This window comes from Tinamus guttatus, unplaced genomic scaffold, assembly GCF_059628265.1.
Source record: "Tinamus guttatus ecotype Peru unplaced genomic scaffold, ASM5962826v1 Tinamus_guttatus_pri_ptg000288l, whole genome shotgun sequence".
NCBI classification, from domain to species: domain Eukaryota; kingdom Metazoa; phylum Chordata; class Aves; order Tinamiformes; family Tinamidae; genus Tinamus; species Tinamus guttatus.
The window spans coordinates 2826663-2853726 of NW_028288822.1; the positions used below are offsets into that span (position 1 = coordinate 2826663).

Genomic DNA, 27064 nt, shown 5'->3' on the forward strand with positions numbered 1-27064 from the left:
AATATTTCCAAGCCGAAATTCTGAGTTCTTTTTCTAACACAAGCTTAATTTGATGCCACAAACCTGAATTTATAACACATTTTTTTTCTCTGCAAGCAATCAGACAGCTATGTGTTGTACTACCTGTTTATTGCCTTTTTTTTTTTTTTTGTCATTTTGCCAACCCTTTTGGGTTCAAGCAATATCTGATGCACCCTTAGGTTTTGGGAGATGTTTTTGGATCCGTGTAAGGGCTGCTGTGCACCTGTGTGCGCCGGCTGCGAGCGCAGAGCCCAGCAGGGCAGTCCGACGCCTCGTCACCACGCGGACCGACTGCTCAGCGCCACACGGCTTGACCCGAACACATGGAAATCTTCCTTCCGTTACCACGATACCCAAAAGATGGGGAAAAAATTCAGGGATTTCCTAAGTGAACTTGGCTTTTTACAACACTTTTCTATGAAGCGGAGTTTGGGGTTTATTTCTTCAGGCAACTGCTGTCAACTTCTGAAAAGTGAAGGGAGGTTGGTTTTCTCCTTTTGAGAAACGATTTCCCCACATGGTCCAGGGGCGGTGTGCGAGGGCTTCCCCATGTCCTATGGAGGCTTTCTTTCCCGCCACAGCTTTGCAGGTCAGCAGCACACTCCAGCAAACGCTCAGCCGCAAGCGGAGGAGCAAATCCGCCCCCATGCAATTGGGCTGCAGCCTTGAAGGACCCCGTGCCGACCGCACGGCATCAGAAGTCGAGTTGCTCTTGGACTGGCAAGAGTTGGGTCTCTGCCCGCTGGCCAGTGCCCTCCCCAGCTCTTGCTGAACGGAGAAAATGGGTATCTGGAAAGTTGTTTAAAACAACAGATTTCCATTTTGGCAGGTTTTCGTGCTGCTCTACTTGTTTGGGAGGCAGAAGGCTGAAGTGAGAAGAGCCATTACACAGTCAAAAGCAAAAAACCCCCTCACTTTCATGTATGTTTACTTACATTAGTATGTATCATTTTACATACATAGCACATACCATGCTCTGTACATACTGCATGTGGAATCTATTTTTATCAAGGAATTTTTTTTTTAATGAGGAAGACGGAGCAATGTTTAGGAGTGAAAATGTTCAAACCAGTGTTAATTTGTTTGCAACAGGAGTAACAAAATGTTTGAATAAAAAACGGTGAAAAGACCAGCCTTGAGACCCCAAATCAGCCCTCTTACGTTTACACCTGAGACAAGGCTTTGACTTGTATAGCTTTCTAAAGCTTTGCAGTCTTCCTAAGCCTCAATTTAAATGCAGCCTTGCTCAGAGTTGTAAGAGTGAGAAACATGTTTCAGATCTGCAGGTTTTCATAGAAATCGCTCATAATATTTCTGTTTTCTAGATCCACAAAAGCATTTTTACTCCCTCCACTATTTTTCAGAGCCCGTGCCTGCCCTCCGTTCCTAATCCCCCTACTATTCAAAAAGAAAAAAAAAGAAAAGAAAAGAAAAAGAAAAAGATTTATTTAGGTTATACAATCACTTGGGTATATATGTAGCTAATTGTATTCTCAACTGCTGAAAACTGTTTCCTCTCCCTCTCTCTGCATGCTGGGCTTAATTAAACTTTCCTTAAGTGCCATGTATGAATTAGAAAGGAAACAAACAACAAAAAACCCACACTATTTTAAAATAAAATAATAAAAAAAATCTGGTGCTAAAAAGTACTGGCAGACTAAATATTAGTACAATAAAACTGCTGGATTTTAAGTGGTAAAAGCTAAGCAACTAAAAGCTCTGTGTTTTAAAAACGAGGGACTTTCCTGGTGGAACACATGGCGCAGGGGAGAGACGCTTTCTTTCAGGAATCACCTCAAAAACAGGGGTGAATTATTAGCACCCGACGCAAGCCTCAAAATAGAGCCTCTCTGTTATCATAATGCAAATACCAAGGTGCATTTGCTACTCCTGCCAGCCGTTATCGGCGCTGCCCGGCGGCGGGAGAACAGCCTGTTCCACGGGGCTCCCGCCCGGGTGACGGCCGCAAGGCCGCTCCGGCCGCCCCGCTCCCCTCGGAAGGACCGCGGGGACACGGCCGGGCTCCCACGGCTTTCCAGGCACAGCCGTGGGAGCCGTGGGATTAGCAGGGCAGCTCCTGTGGTCCAGGATGCCGCCCTGGCCCCGGCTCCCACCACCTACACTAACTGCCCCCCTTTAATTACTCTTGTAAAGCCAGCAGCTTTAAGCACTGTTTTATAGGCTGAACTACCCCTGCTGCACTCCTCTATTTCTTCCTTTATTAATGCATTTAATCACGGTCTCTCAGACTCTCCAGCTGACATATTACTTGCCACAATTGTTTCTTTATACTGATTACAATTTCCTGGAAGATACATGTTTGGTTTTAATAATCCCTTGACTATTCCCATTAACCATATTAGTTTTTTATTTCCTGCTTCCTTTTTTGATTTGTTTTTATGAACATAAATTTCTTCAGTACCCAGCTGTTTTGTTAAAAAAGCCTCCCTGTTTAGAGCATGTTAATTCCTCCTCTACAGGATTTTTTTTTTTTTTTTTTAGCAACTTTTGAGACTCTCTGGCTTTGTTTTTCTGACTCTCTCTTTCAGCGATATGTTGTAAGAAGGGCAGTAAAACCAGTACCAGTCTTTTCACGTGGGCTCGATCCCACCAGAGCCAGGTACTCAAATAAACGTGAAACAGGACACAATTTACAGCACCATTCTGTCGCTATTTCAAACGCGGGCTCTGATTCTGAACCTGCACATTGCCGAAACAGTCACACTTGTATATGGGCATAAATAAGAGAAAGGGACAACAAAATATCCTGAATTCTTGCAAACGATTCTACCTCATAACGTAGAGGGCTCCAAACCATAACTGAAAAAACCACCCCACGCGTACAGGAGGCAGCTTGTCGTCGCCGTCCTCCGCTTTGGCTCCGCTCCTGACTGGAAGCGCGGCCCAAGCACCGACCTGGCCCGGCCCCGCACAGCTCCTTCCACGTCACTCCTGCACCGCAGCTTGGCCACACAGAAGGACATGGAGACCAAAGCGACACACACCTAAGACCCTCCTCTTCCTCTTCTATCCTCTACCAAGAGCTGGTCCGTGCCATAGTAACCAAACAGGAAAAAATACTGTTTCTTCTGGTAGTTAAGTGGCACGTAGATCCCACCAAATACATCACTGCCTACCTCCAAAGAGGCTTATGTAACAACAGACTGCAGGCTTCAGTTTGCACATGCAAGTCATGCAAGCAGCCTTGCAGCCTTTCAAATGCAGCTTATTTGTTACCCAATAGGATGTGTCAAATGATTTATGAAATTCATGACAAATGAGAAACCTCTTTGACAATCCAATCTCTCTCCCAGCAAGTCCGGGACTGTTCCCAGAGAAACACAGCATTGCCAGAAGAGAGATTTATTAACACAGTTTCTTAAATCTATACCTTACAATTTAGCAAGGTTCCTATGGCGCTCCATATGGCACCTTTAACAAGTTAAAAGCTAGATGTTTAACAGGCAGTTAAAGGCAATTTAAAAAGTACAACGTGCTCGTCATCACGATACACAGCGCTGAACGCTGCTGCTTGTTTCCCTGAGCAGTTTACGGGAAGCGACGCGAGACGGTCCGCAGGCTCCCGCGGTCACTGTGAGCTCACCTACCCCCACGGCGTCACCGAAACGACCCCACGGGGCAGCCGGCGGCTCCCGGGGCGGCAGGACCCACCGCGCTCATGGGGCCGGTCCCGCCGGTGACAGCGAGACAACAGCAGGGCCAAAAGACACCTCCCCTTCAGCATTTGAACCAGGGGTTGATACTCGCTGCCTCTTATTCCTGCTGTCTAGGCAATGATATACAATAAATTAGAATATATTTTCATCTTTAGGAATTCAACAAATAACCCTTGTATTTAGCAAGCTGAAACATGCATTTGATTTTCAGTGCATTAAATAATTCCGTTGGTTACAGGGAGTTTTCTATGCACATGAAATTCCCTGAAACGCTGTAGGGTAGCAATCTACACTTTGACTTAGGCCAGAAATAAGGAGGTATTAATATTCTGCGTGTTGGATGAAGTGATAAGGATAATGAAACTGAGCTGAAGAGCTAAATTCAAATTTCAAACTCTCAAACTTTGAAACTTGGTCAGACCGTTTTCTAATTAGCAACTGATAGCTAAGATGCAATTAGTTTTCCTGGTAGAGCACATTTATGAGATGAATATTAAGTATGTTCATGGTAGATGTCAAAACTCTGGAGCTCTGAAGTCACTACACATTAGCTCCTCGAGAGGAAGGTGCACTGAGCGGGCCTAGGGTATTTCTCTGCACTGCAACATAAGTAAGGACAAATAAAACGAGAGCAGCAACATTTTTTCACAAATGGAACACCAGGTCTTTAAATATCTAACTAGAGGACTTTTTTTTTGTTCATGTTCGTGATTAATTCCTACTTTTCTAGGTTGCATGCACAAATCAGCTTGGAGCAGGAACCTTCAACACTATCTGTGAAATCTACTGCATGTGCAGAAGCCAAGGAAGGTGGTTGCTGCCATACACATCTAGTCAGCTGGAATGCATAGAAGCGCTTTTGGTTTGAAATAGCTACAAAACGTGGTACATCCACAATACTAATTGCACTATGTTTTAAAACCCCAGCTTTGACTGGATGACCCATTGGCACTTTTTGTTCCTTCACCTTTAACAGCAAATTCGTTGCAGGAGCGAGGGGATGTTCACTAAAAGGAAGAGTTGGTAGGCCTGATTCTCAGCACTGCAAAGATGGACCTCTGTATAAATGCTAAAGATGAGGTGGACATTTATGTTACAATAATGTATTTTGATATATGGATGCGGAAATCTGAAAATCCTCAATCTCAGAGAGAAAAAGAAATGGTAAAAGGTTTTATTGTGCTTTGGTAAGCTAAAAGGGAAACACAAATATATATACACATTTGTAAAGGGTAGCACATGTAGAACATAAAACACAAATAAACCTTCAAATACACCTCAAATGAATCTGGTGATAACTCCACCTGAGCAATGGTATTATCAGCAGATTTTAAAAAAATCCCTAACAAAACCTTAAATCTTCTTCCATCACATAAAAGAGACTTTTCAGCTGTTATTACATATTAGCCTATGTAAATAAATAGCAAAAACAGAACATTATACTAGAATAACAAAAAGAAAAACACTTCTGACCAGGGCTGCCACTTACTAATATAAAATAGATATTTTTTGTCCTTATTTAAAGCAATAAAGCATGCCTAACCATTTTGATACCACAACCCTATTCCCTGTATGTGTTAATAACAAAATGCCTCTCCTCTCCCCAAGTGCTGTTCATTAACTCTCCACAATAAACGCAGTGCTTCCATATCACACGTCTGAAAACACTCCTGAACTATTAAGGCGGGCAACAACATGGCACTATGCAAAAACAGCCAAGTCCAGTCAGGAAACAGATTAATTTGAAACCCTTAATTAATGACTGAACATTTATACAGCCAAGATTTATGAGTTACAAGGGAGTACGTCCAAAATATAACACTCCCTCCTGCATGCAAGTTCCCGTTTAACGGTAAACAATTAGCCTGGGGTAAGACAGCGCCGAAATTCTCCTGCTCATTTTCCTCCCTCAACTTCCAAGCGCTGATAGAAAACAAATTTATTTCATCTCCCCTTTTTTCCCCATTTTCCTCATTGTCCCTAAGCATTGTTATTCATAAACAAGGATTAATAAAGGCAAAAAAAATAAGGAAGACAATGGATATTTCCAAATCCAAGAAATCATCAGTTTCAAAAGATTTTTTTTTTTACGCTCATGGGAATGTAAAAAGAGCATACAAAAAGAAAAAAAAAAACAAGTAAGGACAGATAAATTTGCAGAACTTATTTTCTATACATGGTTGTAGGAAACCATAAACAAGAAAATGAAGGCCATCTATAATGTAGATATCACACCACATGAAAAAAAAACCTCATTAAATCCATACAAAACATACACATTTTTTCTTTATTTCACTTGTTTTTTTTTTTCCAGATTTAATATCACCGCATGTTACAAATGAAAAATAAGATTTCCTTTTTTAGCGTTTTGATTACATTCTGTTTAGGGACACGAGCACTGTGGTACTTTTATTTATTTAAGAGAACTGACACCGTATTAGTCCGGGTGCTTGCTGCCTCAATAGTAAGGCAAGGCTGCCAGCTCTCCTGTGAAAGTCCTCGGGCTTTACACTAGAAAAGTCAAAATCAAGAAGAGTTTTGTTCTCTCTTGTTTATACGGAACTACTAAACATAATTTCTTGCCTGCAAATTTTGTTCTGCTAATAAAGGAGCGTGGTTTGGGTCTCTCTGCCCTGGTTTACATAAGAAATAAACAAGCAGAAGTGACTACCGAAATGGCAAGGACCCATAAAGCAGGTTTTTATTGCTGATTAAATGACTTAGCGTCCCTGCTGTCATCCCAGCGCCTCCCAGATCAGGGACCTCCCCAGACTCCTCCCTCCAGAAGGGTTATTGGGAGGCGATCAGAGATGCCACTGGCATGCCTTTATTTAATTTTATTTTTTTAATTTTAACCCCTTTGGATCGACATGGCAATGCTGAAAAAGCAAAGTAAGACTAAAGCACACAAGAAAAATCAAGAGACATAGATTGCTGCTCTCCCCCATGATCCCTCAAATGCTTCGTTTCACTCTGCAATGTAAGTCAAACTGTGTATGTTTCAGTTATATCACAAAGGTACTTTGGGTGCTCGTAACTGAAGTATGCCAAAACCGTAAATAAGAGCCCCTTCCCTAAAGAAGAAACTCAAATACGAAACAAAATCCAAAGCAGCTCTTTTGAACTGAGAAAAACGCTCTTATCTCTTGTCACCTGAACTGGGAACGACAAGAACGTCAAGTAACTACTGCAGTTTTCTTGGGCTTTGCTGGTTTTCTGTTTTTGTTTGTTTGTTTGTTTTCCCCATTACAAGTGGTCAGCCCACATCTAACAGCTCTCTTCCATACATGCAGTGTCTTGAACCAGCTACAGAAGACCTGACGGTTTGTTTCAAGTCATTATTCAAAGGCAGAAGACAAAGTTTAGACTGAGAACTAAGTGATAGTTTGAAACAGATTAATTAAAAAGTAAAACAGTCCCCAGAATTGTTTCTGACATAACTAATAATTTGTTGCAGAGTTATTACTGTACTGTTTCCATCTGCTAGTAACCACTTAATCCTTTTGCCAGGGGCAATCTAAAGTGTGATGTATTTCCATATGTATTTTAGGGAAACAGTAAAAGATAACTCGGAAATAACAACTTCCAACTTTTTACATACAAAAATCTAAGTTACAGTTGTGGACCCAGCCACCAGCTTTTAAGGAGTGCTAGGAAACATTATTTGGCAACTCCTGCTCTAGGCAATGGTTTTCTATGGTAAGATCAAAGTTTTGGGCAAATCTTTGTTAGGATCCAAATATGAAACTCAGAGTCAGATACAGAGAGCTCCCCTTAAATGCCTTCTTTAATAGGGGTGCAACCCTCCCTTCTCATGAAAGAGAGAAAAGAACAAAGGCAGATATATCAACTTTTTTTTTCTTTTTTCCCCAAAAGAGACATAGAAAAATGCAGTTATACATGATGAAAAGCCCTTTGAAGGGCCCAGAGCAGAGAGCATTTCCAAACTCAAATAACGCTTAGGTAGATTAATAAGCTCTTATTCCAGGGCTCTACTGTTCCTCTGCTATTCATTAACATTTCTTCCACCTTGACAGCAAATTAACTGGCATGATACCAGGAGTACAAGTAGGTCAGCACAAGGTGTTCCTCTGTATGGTTTCATCTGGTATAAACATCCTATCTGAGTTAGCCTTCAGGTACTACACTTAAACATACCTACTGCCAAATAAGATAATAATCAGAACTATTTTGGATATTATTGTCCAAGTGCTACCCTTATTTTTCGGAGGACTGATCCTGTCGAGGATAGAAAGGAAGGTTTATTGCAGAAGCAGGGAGACCTCTGCAGCTCTCATGGCCGAGCTGATGCAAATATTTCTGGTGCTACAACTGCACAAAACCAGCTGAAATCCTCACTAAATCCAAGTAGAATCATCAGGAAAGCTAGGTTGAACGCTGAAGTCTGATAGTCAGAGACTGTATTATATTAAAAGAAAACACAACAGGAAAATAAGTCTGCTGTAATCTCAGGGACATGAAAAATGGCAATGGAGATGTAAAAATATTTATTTTTTTCCCGTTTGTGCAAAAAGTGCATAAAAAAATCAGCAGTCTCTTGGAAAATGAAATAAGACTTTGGATGAATCCTTTGCTAATGTAGTGAGTCCTATCAGTATTTACCACAATTTGTATATGTCAAGGATTTGGTCCTGAAGCTCAAAGCTCTCCAAGATCAAGGTTTCTTCCTCTAGAATCAAACTCAAAACCGAAATCTCCCCTTTACCTGCACACTCCAGCACACCTACTAACTTACAAGCACTGACCCTACAGGTTTAAATTGGAAAAAAAAACAGACCAGGGTAGTACAAAATGTCTTTTCTTTGCCTTTCCTTTTTTTTTTCTCCTTAGCATAAAAGTAAATGCAGTTACAACTCTGCAGTTACAACTCTGCACTGACACGCATTTAGATTACACAAATAAAATTCTTCAAAATACAGAAATTAATCAACATTTTGAGCTCCTTGCTGTCTGTTCTCCTCTCTGATCATTGTAAAACTGGTTTGTGCTCTGAATACCCACATTTGTGATCTGAATGTGGCAGATATGAGACACTGAAGAATAGTCCCTGCTGTCTGACTAGAAAGGAAGCATGAATTACATTACAAGTTGCTAGAAATAACTCACAGGCAAAAAATAAAACTAGAAGCAAACAATAGCGCTAGCCCAAAGAGACTTTTTTTTTTTTTTTTTCCCTTCAGGAATGAAGTCCCATCTGCTTTTAAAGAGCAACACACTTTCCCATGGCAGAGCACTACAGCCGGACGCGGGACCCTCCAGCAGCAAAGCCACGGGCAGGGGCACGTGCAGCCGGCGGCAGCGTCAGCCTCGGTCCTTCTCCAAAAGCCTCCGTTTTGGTGGCAGCTGCGCAGTCCCCACCGCGCTGGCCGCGCTCTGCAGAGAGCAGCTCCCGGGAAGTTCACTGCGCGAAAGGGAGCATGGAAATGCGAAGGAAAGCGAAGGGGAAGGCAGCAAAGAGCGCAGGCCGCCTCTCCTGCAGCCTCGGCCATTTGGGGGAAACGACAAAGCTGCAAGTATTCAAGCTGACAACACCATTTAAATAGTTAATGGGGACACAGGTGACAGAAAGGAAAACATCCTGAAATTACCCCTAAAGGTTCCTTCCCCCTGAATGATTTAGCAGACAAGTTCTTAGGCATGTAAAGAATCGAGGTTTCCAGGTCTTCGGGCTGCACAGAGGAAGAGATTCTCCCATTTGAGAGGCAGACTCAGTACCTAATCATACTTGGGGCTTGCTTGGGGGTTTGCTGAAATTCTCTCTGGCGATCACTCCAAGGCCCTCTAAGGATCACTATTCTTCAAGTCAAATTGTTTAGGAAGCAGCCTTGACTGCATCCTCCTGAGCTGCTAATGGCCCCGACCTTTTTGGAATCACTTCAGTCTCCACTGCTTGATTAAACTATTAGCAAAGCATTATCTTATTGAGGGCTAAAATGTTCTTCCCCAGATGAGGAAGTCGGGCATAATTCTCAGTGCAAATATTCCTCTATCTACCAAACCAAACCTCCTTATGTTTCACATAAACGTGCTAATTGTCAACCATGTTTTACATAATCACACACGCAGGATTAAAGCCTACAGCTATTTACTGGGTCTTGGCTGAGACAAGACATGATGAAAATCAGTCCGTTCAGGACAGTTCACCCCCAAGCTTCCCTCTGAGAGATGCTGGGACAGAACCAGATCTAGCAGAAGTCTCTGCAAAGGAAAAGAGAGGAAAGAGCTTAAGGGCAGGACGCTCCTGCGGGTCAGCACAGTGCTGCTGACGAGCAAATACCCGGGCACGCGCACAGCCCTCGTCTCCAGGCTCTCCGAGCACATTCTGCACGTACGAGGCTCTTGCAAGACCAGCAGCAAGCAAAAATCCCATGGGAAGTCCTGTGTAGTCAGTTATTTCCTTTCAAGTGATTCATCTCCTTTATCCCTAGCACTGACATTCGGAAAACATTCTGAATGCCAGGTATTTCCTCACCTTCCAGCCACCTGTGCCAAACACACATCCTCAGCGCTGATAAACGTGTCTAGGAAGGTGGTGATCCCATATTGGCCACGCTGGATGAAGGCCGCGTCTCTTTTCTTCACCCACCCACACAAAAATGTTCACTTTTCAATGAGTGATATAAACTAACAGATCCTATGCATCGTTCCAAGAGAAAAGGCAGAGGTTCACCTGAGGAGACCGGTGCCGTAATCCTGCTGCGATTCGATTTGATGGACCTGCTCGTTTTGAAACCCTACTGCGCTGCGATGCCGTCGCCTGTGGAGCTAAGGAGAACCTCTTCACATAGCAGGGCTGTCCAAAAGAGTTGGGCACTTCAGAGGCATTTCAGCCCCAGGCATGTTAATGATTGTCTACAAAGCATAGCTTCAAGTCACACATTTCTGATCAGATATGAACATTTTCTTGTGGTATCTTTCAAGCTCAGAAGTTGAGTGCCCAGTCCTAAAACAGGATGTGCTGAGCACCTTCAACAGCTGTTCCTTTCAGTGGGAGTAAACAAGAGAGGACCAACATTTTTGCCTGTAAAAATGAAAAGCCCAAGATTCAGCCAGGATGTAGTTTGCACAGTCTATTGTTTTCCCTCTCATACCTTTCCCCAGTCTGCTATTCTTGGTTTCTTGTCACCTTCCCTCCTGAAAGTTTGGGTCTGCAGATTGGAACCTTTGCCTTGTTAAGCAAACACTCTCATGCTTAAGTTTGGAAGATCTTTTCCTTCCTGGAAAACTAGCTATCGAAAAGGCAATACATCCTAATTTGTCTGATATCCTGCTTTTTATACCCCAGTCCTCCCTTCGATACTGAAGCTCCTTTGTGAAGAGAGACTCATTTTCCCCAATCATTTAAAACACTATTTACCATCTATGGCATCGCTATGCTGGAACACATCCTCACTTCTTTTGAAGTTGGTGACTTCCTCTATGAGGAAGAGCTGTTTTTTTAAAAACAAAGTTTAAAGTTTAAATATGTCAGTATCTGATAAACAAGAACACACAATTTTGGAATAAATATTTTAAGAGTCAAAGGCTCTAGTTGATTAGAGTGTGCTGCTGCAAAGATACTTTTTTGGCATCAAGTATGCTCTTATTTGAGCCAGAACAAAACTTCATTGGCTTTTTTTTTTCCCTTGCATTCTCTGTGTTCCCATTGAGTTATTGCAAAGTGAGAAAGATATTTTTACATTAACCCTTCTACTTCAACTAAGAACCAATGAAAGATTTACAGGTTCCTGGGTTCCTGCTTTACTGTTGTCTCCTGTAAGCATGGAAACTGATAACATTATAGAAATAATGCCAACCTTTGCTTTACCATGACCCACCTTCCACCAACGTAAATGTAGTATTTTCCATTATTTACTTTTATAAGTACACCTGGCAAGAATATTACTGTCATATCTCAAATATTAATTTTTTCTTACTTTTAACCACCTCTCAAAACAACGCAATACTTCATTTCAGATTCTAACTGCACTATCTTCTGAGCGGAAACAAAAATATAATGTGACCCAGACAATAAAAGATGATCCCTTTGCACTATTTTTTTCTTATTTATCACCCATTCTTGGAACAAAGTACTTCTACAGTGGGGAAATATTATCTTCATTCCTTGCTCATCCCTTTTCCCAGAAAAACTCCAAGGATTAAAAGCAATTTGAAGTAATTTCCCTCCATTTAATTTGTAAAGGAAAATACTACAATCTTCTTTATTTTTTGCCACACAAGTTTATCAAGGACATCAGGCACTGCATTTATAAAGGTGCGTATCCTTCTTCACCGAGGCCAACCCCATAACTCCCTAAGCAAAGGTATGATCAGACTGATCCGTCTCTGAGCGAAGACACCCTATTTGTATAAGAGCATTAGAAAAAAAAAAAAAGGTCACAAAGGTCAGATCTCCTGCAACTTCGCCCAAAATAGAAATGGGAACATGAGCACGAACCCGGTTGAAGGTTCTTTGCTGCTTGGACCGCCTTTATCGCGTGCAAGGCCTGGAGAGCTCCCTGCTAGCGCGGCGCCGCCGCAGCCCCGCAGCCCTCCTGCCCCACGCAGCCCCAGGGGGCAGCGGCCCCGGCGGGCCCTTTGGAGAAGCTCGGGGCGAAGCGCGGGCCGCCCCGGCCGTGCCCAGCGCTCCCGCGGGCCGGGCTGGCGCAGGGGCGAGGGCCGCGGCGCGCGGGGCCTACCTGGGGGGCTCGGCCCCAGCCGCTGCGCCCGCGGGAAGCCGGGGCAGTCCCGGGAGAGCCGACGCTCTCGGCGGAGGGACGGAGCCAAAGAGGCTGCTTCCGCGGGAGGAGGGACCGCTCGGCGCCGCTGGTATCGGCCCAGGCCTGCTCCCCGGCTCCGAGGGCAGCCTCGCCGCTCGGAACCTCACCGGCACCTCCTGCTCTGCCCATGTGAAGCTATCCACTACGGAGGTACCAAGATAGCAGCGAGCAGCTGGGAAGGGCCCGGAAATAGAGATCAGACTCAAATCCAAATACTTCTAGAGGGCTTGACTTGTACTATTTGTATAACATAAACTAAGTGTAGGACATTGCTCCCCTTCCGCATGTTTTTTGTTTTGTTTTACATTAAGCAAATGAGAGAGGGCAGTTCTATCTCACTCTCATAAATTACCTCCTACCTTCTCTCACATGAAACAGTGGGAAGTAAACACCCTATCCTACTATCTTGATATATCTTTAAGGTATTCATTACGTGAACCATCCGTATAGCAGGCGAACCGAGATATCTGGCCATAAGTGACGACAGACAAAAATACACAAATATCTGATCTGAAAAAATGCCAGTCAGGAAGCCAGATGCACTGTAAGCTATCCACTTTACTTACTGTTTATGCAGCTCATTTTAGGATGATTCAACATCGCTCGACATGAAATTCACTATTTATACAGCATCTTATAGTCACAAAACCAAGTATTTTCCATTTCTTCTTCTAAACAAAGGGCATAACAGGGGAATGGGAACTTGCCATTCATCAGCGGAAACTATTTGTAAAGCTGGGAAACTGGAGCCTCTAGGAAGAAAAGGCTTTAATGAAACTGGCCGCTGTGTGTGCCAACTGTCAAGGCTCTTTATAAATTCTTCCAGTGAATACTGACTGCGACTCCTTCGGATTTTACTCTTTATCTCCCAATTATTGCAATTCTTTGAATGCTTCAAAAGACAGGTAAGGTACTAATAGAATTTCTGATATATGCCATATGAGAAACAGGCAGTTTTTTTTCCCTTGCACCTCGTCTGTGGCAGCACACAACAACCCATCAACTTTTTTTTGGTCTGTACAAAGCTAGCATGAAGACATTTGCTACTCATCATCAGCTAAGCACAGGAATTCACCACTGGAGCCTCAACTGACCCAGATCCAAAGAAAACCCCCATGTGCTTGGAATTTCTAAAATACAGTTGTTGCCTGGGAAGAAGATAGTTTCCATATACAAGAGAAGATTGGTTTATATTTATGTTTTTGAAGGCTTATAACTTGGCCAGAAGCCGATACGTTTTCCCAGGACAGCAAAAGTCGTATCACAGACACCCAGGTGAACACAGTACTGTTTTGACTCATTCCCCGAAGGCAAGAGGACCAGTAGAGCTGCAGTAGTTTCCCATACCAATATTTAAGCCTGCAATAAGAAGTTAATTATTGTCTTTTTTTCATTATGAGATGCCATTTTCTGTGGCAAAGAAATGCCCTCCACATGACAGCTTTGCATACTACACAGTCCTCTCGCGCTGCTTCTCCAAGCACAGCTTGGCTCACGCTGTGGAGGAGGGAGGCTGTTGCAAATTTCTCTTTGGTCTCGGATCCAGCCCCTACATATTTTCCTCGAACTGCCCTGAGGGCTGCTCCAGAGACGGCTGCTGCACATGGCAAGGGCTGACCCCTCTCTGGGGCCTGCAGGACGGCCTCTGCAGCACCCGCAGCAGTGCCCTCACCAGTCACACATAACACCTATTTAATAGGTAAGGCACCATTTTTAACACACCAAAACTTATGGGATAGCTAGTTAAATGAACAGAACTCCTGCCTGGAAGTCACTCAGAACATCCAGCGACTGGCCAGTTGAGGAGGGCCCTTCATTGCTACACCAAGAATGCCAATACTCCAGAGTTGCCCTGTCTTTTGGGCCAAGACAGCTTATTCCCCTGCCCCAGCAAACAGCACACAGAGAGACAGAGGAGTTGTGGCGAGCAGGTTACGTTTTCCACCCCATTATGGAAAAGGAGGCTATGCGATTAAGGGGTGACTGGGTATCAAAGACAGTACAGTAATATGTACGCTAGGACTGGCTACAGCAAGGTGGAAACCTCAATTCTGTGATTTCATACCTTTAAAATCTCTAAGTGACAATCTTAATACCCTTCCTTGAATATTTGAAGTAATGTAACTACCTCCAATTAATCAAAATGAGGCAAGAATGAAACATTTTGTGCAGACACTGACATGAATAAATATGCAGGAAGCAGAGTAGCGACCACTCACGTATTAATATAACCGCCAGGCAGCGTCACCTGAAAAGGCTTCTCCCTATATGCAGGGCAGGAAATAACTGATGTCCATAGGCAGAGGCTGCTCACGCTGCTGAGCTGTAACAGTAACAGCTGCTGTGAGCTCTTGGTTACGTGGAGCAGAAAAAAGAGGAGGCCTCGAAGTTAGCTGCTTAGTGACTCCCTTACAGATTCCCTTGGACTGTGAATTGCTTCTCTCCTCCCTCCAGCTGAGGCTCTGAGCCACAGCCCTGAATGCAAAAGCTCCCCATAGCTGTGGGGAGGTCAGGGTGAACTGTCTGGACAGTGTGTGTCCTCCCCTAGCGTGTCCTCCACCTCCCTCCACTCCTCTGGGCAGCACATCCTTAAGGAAGCCACCTGGGATCTTACGATCGCCCTGGAAGAGGTCTTTTCTCTGGTAACAACACTCATCTCCATGGGGAAATAAAACCTCAGATTGCATTGTTTTCTGAGAAGAAACACAGAAGTCATTGTGTATTTTCTCAAACATATCCTTTCATAGTTTCCCCATCGCTCACTTGGAGAAGAGTGAAGGGATTAAATTGAAAACCAATTTTCAAGGTGCAATTTGGTGCATTGAGTTCATGATCAGCATCATTATATAAAGTTTTACCTCTGCTCCTGAATATTTCTTAGTGTGCTCAACGAGCTCTGCTAAACAGACTTCCTCGCTGACTGGCATGGACCGAAAATGAAGTTTGAAGATCTCTGTGCGGGTGGCTTCGTCAGGCAAAGGCACATAGATAATCCTGTCTATTCTCCCTGGTCTCAGCAAGGCCTGCAAGGAAAACATCACAGAAAAGCTGTAACAAATGAAACACGACATCAACGAGATAGGAACCAGAACTCAAAAAAAAAAAAAAAAGTGCAAAAAAACACACACAACAATTTCAGCAAAATCAAGAAACTACACAAGAACCACTCTTCTAGTTGTTCTCCTGAGTTTGAATGGATCAGTCACTAGAGAGACAATAACACTATTCAACTTATGAAATACCAGATTATGGAAAAAAAGACATCATATAGAAACTACAATCATTTCCTAAAATAATAATTTTAGGCTTGTTATAAGGTGTGCTGGAATGTTCAAACTTGGCAAAAAGACAGGTGGCAATGGACATATCCCAAGTTCAGATCTTCAGTCAAGACAACAAGTTGTTTTTTTATGTGAAGCTTACATTTGATCTTCCTTTGTTTTACCTCAATTTATTAAAGCTGTATAAACTTACAGAAAAAGAAAAAGGATTACTCTCATTGTTTTTTTAATGCACAATAAGGGAATGATAGACAGAGGCAAGTTATAAAAATATACGTACAAAAGCACTATAGCTTTATACATTTTAGCATGAGCTTTGAACTGTTGGAAAATCCCCATTTTTTCATTTTCCTGTACCACAAAAAAAATGAAAATTCAACAAAAAAAAGAAAAAACACAGTTGCAAGTGAAGGATTCAATTTTGCAAAGTTTTATACATATATATATTGGCCCTCACATTTTGCATTTTGGTTTCACGGTGTTGCTAAGATTATATGTGCTTTTACAGCATCCAAAACCAGGGTAATAGCAAGAGAACTGAATGGGCTAAACTAACTAAAAGTTACCGCCTTGATGAGAAAAAAAAAATGGTCCCATTTGCAACATGAAGATAATAAAGTCAAAATTCCCTTAAGGGCAAGTATTCTACTTATTTTTTTCTAAGATGGAACTACTGCTGAGACCCCTCAAGTCTGCCAAATGTCCGAGTCAAATTATGGGCCAAACTTGAGCCATTCATCGAAGGCTTGTGTGTAAAATCTTTTCAGTTTTGCCTCAGTAAGGACTTATTACCACAGTGGGCCAGGGTTTGGAGCATGAGGCCTGGGAGGAGAACCTGAGGCACCTGGGCTTGCTTAGTCTGTTGAAAGGGAGGCCACAGGGAGACCAGGGATGAGTCTACAGGTCCTTTGAAGGGGAGGTTTCAAGCGAGACAGAGCCAACTCTCATGAATGGTGACAGGCAACATAACAAGGGTCACGGCCACAAACTGCAGCTGGGAGGTTCAGGTTGGACACAAGGAAAAATCACTTCTGTGGAAGAGGAGGGCGGTGCTGGGCAGGTCATGGGGGAGGCAGAGGAGCCTCCGGAACGGAGGTTTGAGAGACTCGGCCAGACACAGCCGAGCCCTCCCCAGCCCAGGGCTGGCCACGGGCCCACGCCGAGCGGGAGGGTGAACTGCGAGGCCGCTGGAAATGCCGTCCAACCAGCAATTCTACGATTTTATGGTTTCTGGACTGGGTCAAAAAGTAAACATCATCTGTATGTAAAGCATTTATATATGATACATAGGAGAAGCTGATCTTATAAATTCAAGAGATGGGAGGAAGCTCACTTCCATATTTTTCTAAAAATCCCCACCCCTTTTGAAAACCTTATACACTGAAAAACCTAAAAACTCTCCTAAGCCTTCCCTGCTTGACATTTGAGAAAAAAAATACGTGCACAGCAAATGTACATAAATAGGATTTAAACTATTTTTTAAAAAATGAACAATGTTTATACGATTCAGCATGTAACCTAAATTGTTTTTATGTTATGGTTCTCCCTTGGGCAGAGTAGTTTGAGTTCCAGATGACTAGAGATATTGCATGGCTGTCCTGGGCTGTCAGCCAATAAGTCTTTTCCCAGCCTGATCATGTCAGTGAAAGTCATGCTGAAAAAATAGTAGGAAAGAGCTTTCCTTCCTGCACAGCATTGATCAAGTTAACACCCTTCCTAGGGTTTCTTTAAAAAGACTGTTGTGGTGCTTCAGAATGGAAAAATGTATCCTGAATATTAAGAGATGTCTTGTTATTTTTGAAACAGGACATGAAAACGCGCAGCTACAGGGAGCGCATGGCACTGCAGGGTGCTCCGTGGCGCCAGAGGCGAGCATCACAAGGCCAGAGAACACTAAAGGTCCACAGTTAGCCCAGCATCCTGTCCCGGGCAGCGGCCAGTGCTGGATGTGCAGGGACGAGTGCAAGCAGCAAGCTGTAAACTGCTACTTCCTCAGCAGACTGTGCTACTTTCCACTCCTGCTATGTTCACCCAAGAACTCAGCCCACTGGCGATAACCACTTTGCAGTTCAGTGCCTAAACCATGTGTAGATCAGGATGTTGCCATTTTTTTGCCAAAACACTTGAAAGAGAAATTTGCATGTTTCAAGATGAGGCTTGGAGGGAGACGAATTATACTGCAATTGCATCCTACCTGCTCTTAAGGAAATGCCCATAGCTAATTCTATTACTTAGAAGAAACATGAAATGTTCACATGACACACAGCAGTGTTCCTCTTTTAAACCAAGACAGGTTTAATCAGGAAGCTAATTAGAACATTTTCTAGAGACAGTTTAGCTTAATGCTAATGAATGACCATGGTTGTTGCGTAAGTGGGACAGGAAAAGTGTTTGATTAAAAGGAGATTCCAATCAGCTGGGATCAAGTGCTTCACTATATTAAATAGGTCTTTAAATGCTAAGATGCAGTCGTTTAGCACAATGTAGCACCCACTCATGCAAAGTAGAATTACAGATGTAAAAAAATGAATATATTCTTTTTTTCCCCTCAAACAGTTACTTAAAATTGTATTTCCTCCAGTTTGTTCCAAATGCTTTGTGTTTTATATATCGTGTTAGCTGGAGGCCAGAGTTTAAAACACACTATCATTACTTTTTGCTACAATCAGGCCCAGGGACCCTATCCAAGACAGCCAGATGTGCTGGGAACCGTACAAGAAAAGCACAAGTCCGTCTCTGTAACACTAGCTGCTTAAATAGACACAGACAAAAAGGAGAGGAGAGAAAATATTCAGTAACCTCATTTGGGAAAGGAATCAAATTCCTTCCTGCCTCCAGAGAAGAGAGAGACTTAAAAGAGGGCATTCTCCAGCCCTGAGAGCGGCTCCCTACCAGCCCTCGTGACCATCGACCCAGGCAAGGGGCTTTGGGGGCTTTCCAGGCCGTGTGTGCGGCTCGTCTGCAGCTCATGCCGCTCTCCCGGCCGTCCTCCCTCAGGAGGTTTCCCTCAGGAAACCGCCAACCCCTGCCCTGCTGTATCCCTGAGACATTCGGCGTAGAGGGAGACGGTGAGGAAGGGGCGGCCTTGACCAGCTCTCTTGTACTGGGGAGTCAGGCCGCGCGCTCCAAGCGGCTGCAGAGCCCAGGCCGCGCGCGCCGCGCCACAGCACAGCATGGCATGGCATGGCATGGCGCGTCCCGCTGCACCACGAGGCCTGCGCTCCCGCGTGACCCACAGGACATCAACCTCTCCTTTTCGGTCAGAATAATACGGAACTGGCCAGTACAGAGCTAGTCAGAACTGCCCTGTATGCAGAGGTGGCCAAGATAGCGATAGGCAACACGATACCCTTCTCGACACACTCGTACTCTGGCTACTGATGGGTTTTCTGGAGGAAAACGAGCTCTTTCCGCGTTGCTTAGGGAAGTCTGTTGTGGTATGGATGTGGACACCTGCAGTGCTGGTGTCAGCTTTAACACCAGGGCCCAGGTCCCAATTATTCCTGTTGCTGGAAGGAGTGCTGAGTTTGATGGATGTTGGCAGCAGGATTTTCCTCCATGCTACTTATTTGCAGATCCAGGAGCTATTTGTCTTCTCAGTGGGGTGATGCATGCTGCAAGCTCCCCCACCGGAAGGGTTTTGGAGGTGGTTGCTCCAAGCGTGCTGTGGGCTCACAGGCCGTTCCAGGAGACGGAGCTTCAGTCTTGCACTTTGCTTGCTGGAAATCAGACGGAGAGTGACAAATGCAGCGGGACTTCTCCTGGCCGGGCCCCTCTCCCCGCAGGGCGCAGCGGGCCCCGCCGCCTCCAGGATCCTGCGTGTGCTGAAGGAGTGGGAGGGAAGGGCGCCCGACTCGACCCTCGCTGCGGAGCTGGAAGAGGAGAGGTTGAGGAGGAGAAGCCCAGAAGAGCGGGAGGAGCGAGCTGGGCTGTGCAAGGGAAGCAGCAGGTGGGGGTGGGTGAAGAGTTTAAGCGGGGCTGCAGGTTCAGGCAGATAGGAGCTGCTGGGAGCACAAAATTAACTGCTCGCGGCTGGGAGATGCAAAACTGATTTGAGGCGAGGAGCGCACAGAAGGTGGGAAGTTGACGGGGCCAAAATTAATTGATGTGTGTGCAGAGCCACATAATTCACTGATGTTGAGATGTGAGGGTTGCATAATTTATGTGGGCCAGGAACGGCACAGAATTAAGTAATTGGGGTTTTGGTAGAAACCAGAATGCTTCATATCATTAAGCAATTCTTTTGCAAGTTTATGTAACTTTTTTGTTGTTACCACAACAGTTATGAAAGGGGTCCGAGCGCACAGACTCTCAGAGGTTACTAGTGGTGAGCGTAAACGGCGTTCCTCGGCAGAGTAGCAGCGTCCAGGGAAGTGAGATAGTCACCAAGGAATACCTCATATCATCAACAGTAACAACAGAGCTTAATTAAGAGGAAACTATTCCCTTCTCAAAAAAAGGAATGGTTAAATTCTTTAGGAATTAAAACGGAGTATTATTACAAAATATATCATTGGAAAAGATAGTTGATACAAAAAATGGGAACTTTTTGTGCAATTATAAGGATAATTATTTCAGGAAAGAAACCTTAAATACGTAAAACCAGAAAAATATTTGTGGTTCCTGTTAAGAATAGTCTAGAATTAACCTTAGGGCTTTGCTAATTTTCTTCTTCTTTTCTTTTTCTCAAATCGTGCCTCTTTAGCTAGCTTTTTCCCAAGGATGCTTAGCCATTTCAAGAACTGCACTGTCAAACACTGCAGAATTGTAACCACGCCACCTGTAGCACATGCAGCCCATGAGTTTTCTAAGGGACTGGAAAAATAACTTTCATTCTGACAGGCCTCTACAATCATATCTGCACTCATCAATATTTTCTTGACAGGTTCTTAAAACAACCCCTACATAAACAGACAGTGCAAGAAGATAGCCAGGCATCAGAAAAAAAAAAAAAAAAAAAAGAACATGATTCCAAAAATATGGTAAACTTCGACAAAATTTTCATTAACAAAATGTACCCCGCACAGCAAAGCAAGAGATGCACAGCAAACTGCATATTCAGGTGTGTAAGAGGGAGCAAGGAGGTTCAGCAGGTAAAGAGATTAACCTGGAGGCTCAGCGTTGTTGAGTGTTCTCTGCTGCAATGGCTCTCCACAGGTTGAAACAGATTTTTATACTAAATTTAAGACGTTTCCTTTCAAGTAAATACTTTTTCTTTCTTTTTTTGTTTTTTTTTTTTTAATATGAACCTAAAAAAATGCCACTAAAAGGAGCTTAGTCCTGCCTTTGGAGTCCACTGGGATTAGACCAAAGATGAAACTGAGAGAACTGGAAATAACAGAACAATCTGTTTCCTTTGTAACTAAATTCTTCTACCTTAAATTAACAATAGCTATTTATTAACCCAGTTGTGGTCCCTACTCACATAAACTCCTGAAAATAAGAGGTACTTTCTATCTTGTAATCTAATTTGGTAATGCACATTTTTTGACTGTCATCAGCAGAGTATTTGATCATATGAAAAGCATTTAAAGGTAAGTCATATTCTCCCAGCAGCCTGCAGAAGGAATAACTGTTTGTGAGATCTTTCTTGCCCACACACCAGCACAGAGGCATTGCAAGTGAGGAGAGCGTTAGGGTAAAGGATCGGGCTGAGGAAGGGAATTTTTGAGCAGGCTGAAAGGCCCTTCTGCAGGGGCTGCACCTCCCCGCGGCAGGAGGGAACTGGCTCCCCTGAAGATGCTTGTCCCGCACGCGAGACTCACCCAGCACCTCAGCTGTCCCTGCCAGCCCCGCAGGGAGCAGGTCCTGAGCCCACACCACAGACCAGGGAGCCCTTGTTTTTAGCATTTATGAAAGGCTCAGGTAGAGGTAGCCCATCTACCCTGTTCACTAGACACACTACTGGAAGTTTTTTGCAACCACGGATTATTAGGACAATTAGAAGATGGGAAGGTAGGGAGGGTAGATGTATCACTAATAAGCAGCCAGACATTGCAGCCCAACAGACAGTTGAGTGTTACTTTTCTACCAGCTTTTTGTTCCTCCCTCCATCTGGCACGCGCTGTCCCGGGATGCAGCCTCGAGCTCCCCTGCTGCCAAGCGGCACGCTTGCTCGCTGTCACAAGGCTGGAGTCGTGTAATTACAGGCTCTTGAGTCAAGTGATATTGCTCTGAGTCTTGCCAGGAGCCCCCTTCCCTGCACTCTTCCTCCGTCCCACCTTCTTCCTCTCTGTGCCAACGTCTGTCACCACCCTCGGCACACGCCAACACCGCTAACCAGTTCCCCTCTTTGATGACTTGTTTGTCGATCGCCACCCTCGTACTTCTCCCAGGATTGGTGCAGATTGTTCTCTGTTCTCATTACACAACATCTACATTTGCTCTCAGGGTGGAGCAGTTTGCTTCTTTAACCTCCATAATACCTACTACCTTAAAAGCTGCATTCACAACCAGAATTTCACTAGATATTATTGGAAACAACCTCCCCGAAAATATTGCGCTGCTCTATTATATCAGTCCCTACACAAAGCCTTTCCCTTCCATGTGTATTTCTAAAAATCACAACTCTTTTGTCACATCAGTCTTGCTCAAGACCTGGAGCATTGTGCAAGTTGACAAGAAAAGACACGATAGGTTTGACAGCAGGTGTTCAGGAAGAAGGTGCAGTACCATGCGGCAGCACTCGCCAAGGAACCGCGAGCGCAGCACCAACGTTTCACTTAGGCATCAGCTGTAAGTAACAATTAAAGGCAGCAAACAAATATATAGTTTGATATGCCAACAAGCAGCAAACCAGCCTGAACAGGGAAATTGTTTATATTACCAGAGTCAAGATTAAGATGAAAAGATACGGAGAGTTAACCATACGAAAAATAAGAGTGCAACCTGCCCTTCACAGTTAGGCAGTCAAATGCCTGTATTCGAGTAGGATTCATCTACATGATTTTTCTTACTCTCCAGGTGTAAGATCACTATTTAATCCTTTTGTACTTCAACCACTGACATTTACCAATTTCCAGATTGTCTCGCCAACAGAGAGAAACTTTTCCACATAATTCATTGTGTCTTCTGAAATTACTCTCTTGCTGGCCACCAACATGAACACTTTCAGCTACCATTACAGATTAGTCTCTTAATTTATTACATCAAAACCAAGTTGTTTCAGTTAGCGGAAAAATCCCACACTCATTTTTTCTTACAAAACGGAACTCTGAGAGCTGTCGTGAATCAATCCTGGATGAACAGAACCTGGTTTTGTCATGTACATGATCCACATACCTTGTGCCCGCACATTTCTCCTGCCTCCTCCTAAGCTCATTTCCCGAGTCCCTCCTGCAGCACAGGCAACATATCTGCACCAGGCACAAGAGGTGCAAGGAGAGAGGCTGCAGAACGCAGGCACGGACAGTTTTGCACCCTCTAAGGAAGATGCTGTGGATGCAGAAGCAGACAAGGGGACAGGCTTGTATTCCCTGGCCAGCCCATAGCTGGAAGTGCTGAAGTATCCCAGTCTTTATAATCAGAGTAGCATCATTGTCCTAACAGCTGTACATCGCGGTCTTGCCACAGACCAAATTTGATTAACATGGCTAATTCAAGGGGAATCATGGAGAAAGACAACTTGAGGAGACTTGTTTCACTGCAGCACTGGGGCTGTGCAAACACAACTGTAAGGAACAACGCGCTCCTTGGCCCACGCAGACAATACTGACGCACAGTTTTAAGAGATTTTGTTCAGCTAGGATTAAAATATCCTAACACACAGAGTTTCAATCACTTCTCTTGGCAGATATCCTGCAGTTGCAGAACGAGAATCTCCATCCTTTATTTCTGATTTTTCAAACAGTTAAACCAGCCAGTTGGCACCAAGTGCTCCCTGGGAGCTGAGCCTTGCCCTAGCCTCAGCCTATAAAAGTCTAAAACCGCCTGTAACTGTCAGGACGTTTTCAATCCACTAAGAGCAAGACAAACCCTAGCAACGCTACTGATGCGGCTGCAGCCGCTGCACTGGCACTACAGAAGCTCGACTCCAAACCCTGCCGCCTCCACGCACTGCAGGACACGGGGGCGCTCTCCGAGGCACCCAGCTCTCCTCCCCTCTGCTTTCCCGTCTGCTCTCGGAAAAAATGTTTATGGTCTGAAACGATCCAGCAAATTCTCCACAATCTGCACATACTTCCAGGACAATCAAATACACATTTTCAAGCCACAAACCCTTTGCAAAAAAAAAAAAAAAAAAAAAAAAGGTTGGGGATGCACTTACCGTTCTCTGCGCAGAGGCAGAATCTCAGCTCAGCCCTGTTGTTTCGCCTTGCTTGACATCAGACACGGGATCCTGCTCTCCCCTCGTGTCAGTCTGACCAGCCTGGCTGCCCTGGTGTGAGCAGAGGGGATGCCCTGGCCTGTGGCTCTTCCCTGCGATGTCAGTACAGAGCAGGAGCATCAGTGCTTTGCAGCTTGCTGGGCTGCACGGGGAGGTTTTGCTGAGGAAAAGCAATCGGAGCTCCCTGTCCTGTACAACTAGGCAGCTCTTCCTCCCCTATTTCTAATAAAATGATTTTCAGTAGAGTTAAAATTAACTGAAGCAAAAAAAAATCTATCATCAGCTAATAAACAACATAACACACCTTCTTCGGTGTGTGTTTACATAAGAGAGTCCTCCGTGCTCCTGCCGAAGAGGTGAAAAACCTCAGGAATGTCAGTTCTTTTTTTCCTTTCCCTTTTTGGGGGTGGAGGTTTAATAAAAGAACCCCTTTGGAAAAGATAACAATTATATGTAATGGAACCTGGAACCAGACTCTTTTGGCAATTAATCACCCAGGAGCCGTTGCAATCCTGCAGGCTGTTTCTGACAGATTTTGAGAGCTTTACAGGAATCACTAGGATAAGATGTGCCTGGGCTGGCTTCTGACAGGGACCGATCATGTACAAAGTGGGTTGTTGGTTTGGTTTTCTTTTTTTTTTTTTTTTAGTTTATATATTCATACAGACACACACGTGCACCACATACAATGCACACAAATGCACCCGTATACTCATTTATGTAGGATTCTCTCTTTGCATACATGGAACAACTGCAGAACTCATTTATTAGTCCAGAGGGAAAAAAAAAAAAAACGCAAAGAAAAAAAAAAAGCCTTTTCTTCCTCTCAGCAAAGTAGAGCTATCCATCACTTAACAGAGATACTTCCTGTTTTCAAGCAGTTGGGAAGGCATGACTTCCAACCCAAATACTTGGCTTGGCAAACTACTCCTGTGTTGACAGATGCTTTTATAACCACTTCATTCCACCTAAAGTTTCAGTATAAAAGGAGATTTTTTTTTTGAGGGAGGAGAAAGAGAGAGGAGGAGAGGAAAGAGAAGGAAAAGGAAGGAAAATACCACAATTATAACAGCTGGATGACAGAGGTTAGCATAGCTCTGACAGATGTTACCATATAACCTCAAAACGACACGTTAGAGAAAAAAAATGCAAAACTTGTTCCTTGTAGGAAAGAGCATTTTGAACTCCTGCCAAAATACTACAATTCTCTTCAGGAGTATTTGAAAGCTGTAACAATGATCTACCGCATAATACAACATTTCTCATACATAACCTATGCTTCTAGATCACCACTGCTCTGACTGATTAAATTACCAGCACTGGATGAGATCCTTCCCAGAGAGGTAACTTATCCTCAAGGGACAAAACCCCCCCGCAGGTCAGCGCTGTCGGGACCTTTCTGGTGCCGCTTTGCTGCGCTCCATTTTCGCAGGATTCGTTAGCAGAACATGCTCCAAGCTCTTCCCCAGGTTGAACGAACACTTGGGCATGTGACCGATGGCAGCAAAAACCCTGCGCCCAAGAAGACGTGTTTGGAAAGCTGTGTGATCCCCTCTATGCCATCTTTTGTTGTATCAGTTTCTATATGCCTTACACCTGGATTCTTCAGCGACTATCCTACCACAAAAACCCCGAGTTTACCTGCCCTGTGACCAAACTTCACAGATTTACCTATAAATAAATAGAGTATAAAAAACTAGAGATATGTAATGTGTAAAAGTACTGCTCGTGGAATGAGAGAGGTATGGGAGACGAGCTCTTCCTACGGAAGGAAGAGATCAGCAGAGAGGTGAACAACATCAATGAAACATTCAGCAGCAGTTCCAGAAGCAAATCTGTGACTTTCAATCGTTACAGCCAATGCTGTGGTAGAGAAATATGGCTTCTGGTTCGCATTATTCCCAAGATCACATTTCACTGAGAAGACTCTGTCAGACCATTTGAACCAAAGGGCTGGACGGATAGTAGTCACAGTAACCGCAGGCTAAGGGGAGAGACATCCTGCGCATGCAGAGACTAAAGGCACCATACAGGATGTATCACCCACTTACGCCTGCATTAGAAAACCAAGGTGATCTCTTTTCAAAACTCATCCTGAGGCTTATCTCCCAGCAGGACAGGGAGTAAAACAAACAAGTCACGGCTTAGGCTCCTTTCTTTAGGAGGCACAGACTTCCTGCCCCCAGTGCCCCCAGAGACCACCTCAGGCACCCGAGACGCCTCCCTGGGGCTGGCGGGTCCTGCAGAGGGGCCATCTCCGCACGGCGCAGCGGGCAGCAGACGTGCGAAGGGAGCCTTGAAGGAGGCCGGGCAGGCAGGGAGCCTTGCGGGGCCGGCAGCGGCTCTTCAGGAAGAGGTGCGTGCGGCCGCTGAGGAAGCGACGGGCGCAGCGGCGCAGGTGACTCGCTTGCAGAGACTGAGAAAGCGCGGTTAGCTCAGAAAGCACTGCAAAACCCCAGATAGCTCCACGCCAGGATGTTAGCACAGGCAAGAGCCAGGCTAATTAAGAACAGCGGAGCAGCGGCTGGGGCAGAAGCCAAGACACCGCGCTACAAGAAAAGGCCCCGGCAGACATGCCTGCTCTTATTATTGCAGGCAGACAATCGCCGACTTCCTCCCCCCGGATGCAGGAAGGCAACCTGGTGGTTTTCTTTCTTCCACAGGCAGAAACCACTTTGTGTGCCGATCTTCGAAATTTGTGGGTGGTGCTGAGTTTACATAAATTACAGTGCTCGCTGTAGCTGCCAGCTGCGAGTGACAGATAGTGCTTGGGCTGCGGGACTGAAATATGCACTTCCTAGCCATCAGGCCCGCAGCAGTACTGATGGAAGCACTGAAATCATTTTACAGCTCTACCAAGTGTTCATAACCACCCTACTCGCATTTCCCCGCTGCCACATTGGCCTGGAACCGCTACCCATCCAGCCTTCTCCTTGACTGCCTGTTACTGTATTAGGTCACCCACAACGCTTCCCTCTC

General features: G+C 44.5%; 1 protein-coding gene across 1 annotated transcript in view; it reads right to left on the reverse strand.

Moving 5' to 3' along the window:
• AFG2A (AAA ATPase AFG2A) overlaps window positions 1–27064 on the reverse strand; it is a 175370-nt gene that overhangs the window by 16256 nt on the left and 132050 nt on the right. Inside the window, exon 15 of the mRNA XM_088527670.1 lies at window positions 15337–15501. Within this exon, the coding sequence (XP_088383796.1) occupies window positions 15337–15501 (165 nt within the window). The remainder of the gene's footprint in view (window positions 1–15336; window positions 15502–27064) is intronic.